We start from the raw sequence: 8,356 nt of genomic DNA on the forward strand, positions 1-8,356 counted from the left end.
AATTGACTGCAGGTATGTGCACAATGCAGGAGTGAATGTGTGGGTCCACAGAGCGTGGGAATGTATGTCCAAAGCAGGTTGAGTGTGGGAAAAGCAGTTGATGTAGAGCAGTCATGTACTGATGCACCTAAACACATTATCAGGTGAACTGACAGTGTGTGAGGCACAGGAACATGAATAGCAATGCATGGTGCATGTGGGCATCATGGGAAGTGAGGCCTAAGGAGCAGACAATGATTTTGTAGCTGAAACTAATGAAGGCTGCATACAGGGGTGTGATGAATGATATGAGGGCTACCTTTCCATCACCTATCTCAAAAGACAGCCATGCAAGCCTAGTGGGAATATGATCATCACATCAGCTTGCCAGCATGCTCTTTCTCTTCCTTTACCTAGAAAAAGTATCAAAGTAGAATCAGTGCTAATCACTAACTAACAATATATTCCATACAATCAGAAGCCATCTGACAATGTAGCTGCCACCTATACCTTGACCATTGCAAATGTTGGTGGGGAGATTTGCAAGACAGGCAATAATGGGGTAGCCTTTTGTGGTACCAAATGAGGATAACTTGGTCTTATCAACATACAGAATGAAAGTGAGGGGCTTGGCACCCTCTGGTAGCTGAGACTGAGGCAAAATAATAGATCAAGTAAGGAATGTGACTGAAATTGCTATAGTAGTGTTACATACTTGAGTGTTCCAAAAAGCTTCAGCAGTGTAAGGTTCATTTACAAAATTTACAAATGTCTCACCATCAAACTTTGAGAAGTGCTGTACATCAAATACTATATGCAGAAAGAGCTGGGAATCATGAAGGAGGTTGGTAGCCCACTCCCAGAGATTCCAACAGTGCAGATCAAACTCTCATGTTGTACCATCATATGGTACTGAGATTATGTCTTTAGTAAACTAAACTTAAGAATTGTCAGAAGCTGAACATCAGAAAGAAAGGAAGAAACTCACCCCTGTAATGTGATGGGAAGCAGTGTCCCACCTGTCACAAATGTCCTTGTGGGTCTGAAATGTGAACTTCTCCTGTTGGGAAGTACACCAGTTGCAAAGTTTTATGAGATAGTCAGTCTGCTCATTGTTCAAGCAAGCCTCCAGGGCAAGTTCGGCAAGTTTGAATTCCAGTTGCAATTTGAATGGAGCCCAGGGGTGCTTATTAGGCAAAGAGGATGCTAATAGTGTTGGACGACATTTGAAATCATCAAATGTGTGGACTTCAGGTTGAGTCTTGCTGCTTGGATGGTATTCACACCAAATGTCATCAACCTGGAATGTGCATTGCACATATTCAGGGACATCAGCATCAGGAAAAGGATCTGTTGACAGCAGTTCATGAATGTAAATATATTTTAACAAATAACAATCAAAAACTCACCTATGTACCCCATATTGTCATCTACCTCATTCCAAGTTGGTAAGATGTCACACTGTCCTGTTGCAATGTAAGAATAATTATAAAAAACATGTTCAGTACTTACATCTCTTTCCCATGGCATTATCAGCATGTTTGTCCCTGGCATGTCCTCGTCTCAGATTTGAAGAGCCTGTCAGTCAATGTAGATAGTATAATAGAACTTAGAATAATAGACCAAGCTACAAATGAGTGCATCCCTGCTGCTGCATTCAAATCTTCCCTTCAAATGGATTCTGCCACAAGTTGATTCTGTTGTTGTTTCTTGGCCTTCTTCTCACAGGCCTTGCAATGAGTGATCCAACCATGTGGTTTGAGGTCCTGTTGACACAGATCACAAAATTTTGTCCTTTTGGGGCCCATATCATTGACAAATATAAAATATGTGTGTATAGGAACAATTTATGTAACAGAAAAAAGGGGGAGACACTTGAAGATGCTGTGGTAAAAGGGGAATTGAAGCATGTCAATCATGTTGTAAGTGTATTGTAATACATTGAAACCCCACCATCTGTTAAGAACCATGTTGCTCAAAGGAGAGAGAGACTGACTCAGAGGGGCTTGGCCTCAGCTTGTATGCTGTGCCCCTTACCCAAGTATGTGCCCTTCATTTTGTATGAGGTCCAATGATGGTCCGACAAAGTCTGGAGGACTTCCAGAGGCTGGCTACTCTGCTGGAGAGCGCTAGAGGACTTCTGGAGGAGCGCAGGAAACATCCAGAGGAGCGCATGGAGAGTTCCGGAGGAACACAGGAAGTGCTCAGGAGAGTTCCCACTGCAAGGTAATACTTTTACAGGAAACAGGATGGAAGGATAGGAGGTCCTGAAGGTCTGGAGGACAGGAGGACAGGATGTCTGGAGGTCCAGAGGTCCAGAGGACAGGATGCCCAGAGGTATGAGGGACAGGACATCCGAGGTACAGAAGATAGGAGGTCCAGAGGTCCAGAAGGAATAGGGGCTACATTGGACAAAGTCCGATGTAGAAGCAAACAGAGGTAGACTACCCTGAGGTAGAGTCGGAGGGACAGGAAGTGGACCTAAGTCCAGAAAGAGGGTAAGTGCCAGAAAGGCAAGACTCCAGCCTAGGGAAGCAATCCCTAGACTTGGGACAGAGACATAGGGGACAAATCCAAAGGTCCGGAATTCCAGCCTAGGGAGTCCATCCCTAGGCCTTATGGAAAAGGACAAACTCAGATGGACTGAAGTCCGGAAGAAGGTTGGGCAAGTCTAAGGTGAGAGAGCAGGAACTAAGATGATATTCAGACTGAGGACTCTACTGTAGTTGTACAGGGGTTATATACTAGAGGCTATCTGAGAGGATCAGTAAGCAAAGGAGTAAGGCTATGTACAAGCATGTGGAAACACATTGGTAAGTAAGATGGAACATAAGTAAATGAACTCGGAGATGAAACTAGTACAAGGATCAATCAACAAGATGGAAACAGAGATAACCGAGAACCGGAAAGGTGGAGATGCCTAAATGGGGATAGGGCACAGGATCTTGGATAGAGGGTGGGAATAGGTCTGGAGATAGTAACAGTTAATATCCGGAGGTCCGGAGATCTGGGGATCTGGAAGGCAGGGCAGAAACAGGACTGAGATATGTGAGGTGGTGGATGTAGTCCGGAATCCGAGAGGAGGTAAAGTCCAGATGTCTTGCTGGATGGAATGTGCATAGGGTGGACAGGATAGGGGATCCAAGAATGAGTTAGATATGGGGTCCAGAAACAGGTCCAGAAAGTGTGGGAATATGATAGGATCTATGTCTGGCATATGGGATATGACAGTGGTGAAGGTAATGGCACTGTTGCTTGATTTGTGCTTTTGTCGATGACAAACATCTGGCACATCATCGAGATCTGGGGATCATTACTGCTATTGAGACAGGTAAGCAGCTGTACTCTGATTGTCAAAAGTTGGAGGAGGACTCATGATTTTTGTGCAGATTCATGGGCCTGTTTTGCATGATGTTGCTGAGTGCACTTTGAAATGCCCATATATCCCAGCGCTCAATTCTTCTTTGCCTTTTGCCAGGTCTTGACAGTCTTTGGTGCAGCTACCTTTGCATATCCACTTTTCATGTCACTTTCAACATCAACTCTGAGAGCCTTCAGATTTTCCTCTAGGTTGTTCCTTCCAATTCCTCCAAGCTTTCATCTGTGTCTGACATCCTTTCATTGTCACAGGGCTCAGCAGTACTATGCAAGTCAGGCTCTGACAAGATGTGGTTGACACCACCCTCATACTCAGATTCAACTGCGATAGGTGGGGAGAGGACTGCCAATATAACATGAGGTGGACATGCATTATCCAAGTTAGAGGATGTTGGGGCTTTTCTTGCAAGCCTTGCAGCTCTTGCATGAGCTGCTGCTGCTTTCTGGTGCACATTGGCCATTTTTACTCATCATATCACAACTCATTCAAACTTTTGGACATTCAGGCAAGCAATGACATCTGTTTCACAAGTATTGAAGCTGGTGTACCTCTGTAGCTAGGATCTGCATGTCATATTAGGGTTAGGATTACATCTGCATTTTTCATGACTCAATTTGGTGCTTGGTCAAAACTAGTGGCCTCTAAGTGAACCACACCATAGGGTGGACAATGGATGTCCAGGTATGAAATGTGAAATAAATCTGGCAGACATTCTGGATGTTGATTGAACAAGGAGATAAGGCTAATCTGGATGAAGTCCAGACTAGAAACTGACAGAGGATAGACTACCCTAAGGTAGAGCTGGAGATATAGTCTAGGATATAATCCCAAGACTTGGATGATGACAAGAGAACTAACTCAAGTCTGGAGGACACAGGAATGAGCAGGAACTAAGATGATATTCAAACTGGAGTATTTCCAAGAGTTACAGGAGGTTTATATACTGTAGGTATCATATAGAAATCAGTCAGCAAACACAAAGGTTATGTATGAAGCATATGCAAAGTCTATTAGTAAGTAGGATGAATCACTAATAATGAATACTGGAAATGAAATGTATGTAACAGATCAGTAATCAGAAGGGAAACATAGTTAACCATGAGTCTGGGGACAGGGGAAGTCTAAATGGGGTTGGGTGCTGATATAAGGTTTTGGATTCCAGAAGGAAGATAAAGATAGATCAGATTATTGGAGATCCAGACCTCAGGTCTGGATATCCAGAGAAGCAGATTTAGAGTTGAGAGTCTGGAATTGTTAAGAGCCATGCTCAAGGGAGAGAGAGACTGACTCAGGAGGGCTTGGCCTCAGCTTGTATGCTGTGCCCCTTACCTGAGTATGTGCCCTTCATTTCAGAGGAAGTCCAACAATGGTCCGACAAAGTCCGGAGGACTTCCAGAGGAGCATGGGAAATGTCCGGAGGAGTGCAGGAGAGTTCCAGAGGAGTGCAGGAAGTGCTCAGGAGAGTTCCCGCTGCAAGGTAATACTTCTACAGGAAACAGGATGGAAGGATAGGAGGTCTGGAGGACAGGAGGACAGGATGTCTGGAGGTACAGAAGACAGGAGGTCCAGAGGTCCAGAAGGAATAGGGGCTACATCGGACAAAGTCTGATGTAGAAGCAAACAGAGGTAGACTACCCTTAGGTAGAGTTGGAGAGACAGGAAGTGGACTAAAGTCCAGAGAGAGGGTAAGTGCCAGAAAGGCAAGACTCTAGCCTAGGAAAGCAATCCCTAGACTTGGAACAGAGACATAGGGGACAAATCCAAAGGTCTGGAATTCTGGCCTAGGGAATCCATCCCTAGGCCTTATGGAAAAGGACAAACTCAGATGGACTGAAGTCTAGAAGAAGATTGGGCAAGTAGAACAGGATCTAAGATGATATTCGGACTGAGGACTCTACAGGAGTTGTACAGGGGTTACATACTAGAGGATATCTGAGAGGATCAGTAAGCAACAGAGTAAGGCTATGTACGAGCATGTGGAAACACATTGGTAAGTAAGATGGAACATAACTAAATGAACTTGGAGATGAAGACTCATACAAGGATCAATCAGCAAGATGGAAACAGAGATAACTGAGAACCGGAAAGGCAGAGATGCCTAAATGGGCATAGGCGCAGGATCTCAGATGGAGGGTGGGAATGGTCTGGAGATAGTACAGTTAATATCTGGAGGTCCAGAGATCTGGGGATCTGGAAGGCAGGGCAGAAACAGGACTGAGATATGTGAGGTAGTGGATGTAGTCCAGAATCTAAGAGGAGGTAAAGTCCAGATGTCTTGCTGGGCAGAATGTGCATAGGGTGGACAGGATAGGGGTGTACGGGTCAGGCTAGTAGTAAAGATCCAGAGGTCCAGAGCTCAGGGGTAATTCCATAGCAGATCTAATCCTGCTTAGATATGGAGCACACAGTGGAAGGGGATCTGGGAATGAGTCAGATATGGGGTCTGGAAATAGGTCTGGAAAGCGTGGGAATATGATGGGATCTATGTCTGGCATACAGGATATGACAGGAATGGCATATGACAGGGTCAGCTGTGAACCATCTCTAGCTTCAGGGTGGACAGTCAGAGTCACATGGGTGCACAGTAAAGAAATGAAGGTCACCAGTTGGCAACAGATATAACTATGGAGTCCTGGATCCACTGTGGTCCCTGATCACAGACAGTTTTGTAAGTCAGGAAACCAAGTACTGAGTGAAATTGAGAAGATTGATTTCCAAGGCTAGACCTCACTCATACACCGGTTCATTGCATGACCTAGCATGGCATTTCAACAAAATTGCATATAAGTCATTGTACATGAAATGCAAGAAAAATCTGTCCCAAGATTGTGTGTCAATAGTCTGTAGCAAGCTGGGCATGTAATTTTCATGATCTAACATGGGAAACCAAGAGATAATTAGGCATTATGTTGTCAAGCACAGTCACTGCAGAAATAACTGTTTAGTTAGACACTAACTTGAGTGGGATTACTTGGAGATCCTGACATAAAATGTACCCTGTTGCTAAGTGGACACAAACATGACTTGCAGAATTTTTGGGATGTTTGATGTCCAAAACAGAGGTATAGATTTGTAGCAGCAGCCCTAAACAGACCCATAGTATTCAGAGGACTGTCACTACAACTAACCAGACCACCTTTGACTTCACAGCCTCTTTCCTCACTCAAAACTGTGTCTGTGTTCACCAGTGTGTTATTTCTTGATGTCATATCCCATATGCCAGACATAGATCCCATCATATTCCCACGCTTTCCGGACCTATTTCTGGACCCCATATCCAACTCATTCCTGGATCCCCTATCCTGTCCACCCTATGCACATTCTGTCCAGCAAGACATCCGGACTTTACCTCCTCTCAGATTCTGGACTACATCCACCACCTCACATATCTCAGTCCTGTTTCCGCCCTGCCTTCTGGATCCCCAGATCTCTGGACCTCCGGATATTAACTGTACTATCTCTGGACCTATTCCCACCCTCCATCCGAGATCCTGCACCTATCCCCATTTAGGCATCTCCCCTTTCTGGTTCTCAGTTATCTCTGTTTCCATCTTGTTGATTGATCCTTGTACTAGTTTCATCTCCGAGTTCATTTACTTATGTTCCATCTTACTTACCAATGTGTTTCCACATGCTTGTACATAGCCTTACTCTGTTGCTTACTGATCCTCTCAGATAGCCTCTAGTATATAACCCCTGTACAACTACAGTAGAGTCCTCAGTCTGAATATCATCTTAGTTCCTGCTCTCTCACCTTAGACTTGCCCAACCTTCTTCCGAACTTCAGTCCATCTGAGTTTGTCCTTTTCCATAAGGCCTAGGGATGGACTCCCTAGGCTGGAATTCCAGACCTTCAGATTTGTCCCCTATGTCTCTGTCCCAAGTCTAGGGATTGCTTCCCTAGGCTGGAGTCTTGCCTTTCTGGCACTTACCCTCTTTCTGGACTTAGGTCCACTTCCTGTCCCTCTGACTCTACCTCAGGGTAGTCTACCTCTGTTTGCTTCTACATCAGACTTTGTCCAATGTAGCCCCTATTCCTTCTGGACCTCTGGACCTCCTATCTTCTGTACCTCTGGATGTCCTGTCCCTCATACCTCTGGGCATCCTGTCCTCTGGACCTCTGGACCTCCTGTCCTCTGTACTCTGGACCCTCCGTCCATCCTGTCCTCCAGACCTCCTATCCGTCCATCCTGTTTCCTGTAGAAGTATTTACCTTGCAGCGGGAACCTCTCTGAGCATTTCCTGCATCCCTCCAGAACTCTCTGCGCTCCTCCGAAGTCCTCCCACACTCTCCACCAGAGTAAGCCGCCTCCGGAATCCTCTGGACTTTGTCGGACCATCATCAGACTTCCTCTGAAATGAAGGGCACTACTCGGGTAGGGGCACAGTGTACGAGCTGAGGCCAAGCCCCTCTGAGTCAGTTTCTCTCCCCTTTGAGCATGGTTCTTAACAGAGCTCAATCATGGCTTCAACAAGTCTACAAATGGGAGGGGTCACAAATGAATTAAGCCAAGCTCTCATTAGGATAACCAAGGAGTGCATGCCATATTCACAGGCACCTTTGTCAAATCCAATCCATCAGCAAGCATCAAGATCAGGAGTTCAATGACATTGTCAGTGCAGTGTATTGAATAGTAACTTGCACAGGCCACATGTAAGGCCTCAGAATCCCTATATGTACCAGTGCCACCCCCAAGCTTGACCAAAATTGCTTTAGTGCAAGATCAGTTCATGAGCAACCTGTCTTGAAATTTTCTCACAGGTCAAGTGATATGTGAGCTTGCACCCCACCTGTAGCACCTCTTAGATTGAACACTGGTGTAAACCATCCATGTATGATTCATGCTCATGATATCACAGCTCATCTTTAGACTGTAATCTGTTTCAACACACTAACAGTACCGCAGCACATGCAACAGGGATGATGAACTATATACTTCAGTCATCCCATGGGCATGTGCCAATGCCTCGAACCCTGATTACCACCACTCACTCACA

General features: G+C 45.2%; 1 protein-coding gene across 1 annotated transcript; it reads right to left on the reverse strand.

Annotated features, from left to right (window-relative positions):
* Nucleotides 1–649: 649 nt before the first annotated feature.
* Nucleotides 650–1,153, reverse strand: BJ212DRAFT_1284949 (uncharacterized protein; the record flags this gene model as incomplete). Its single annotated transcript, XM_041331859.1, is given in 3 exon segments — nucleotides 650–867; nucleotides 880–913; nucleotides 968–1,153. Coding segments are annotated over 3 exon segments (438 nt in total), but the record flags the coding sequence as incomplete, so codon positions are not given.
* Between the last annotated feature and the right edge of the window lie 7,203 nt (nucleotides 1,154–8,356).

Source organism: Suillus subaureus (assembly GCF_016647635.1).
Source record: "Suillus subaureus strain MN1 chromosome Unknown BJ212scaffold_65, whole genome shotgun sequence".
In the NCBI taxonomy this organism is placed as follows: Eukaryota; Fungi; Basidiomycota; class Agaricomycetes; order Boletales; family Suillaceae; genus Suillus; species Suillus subaureus.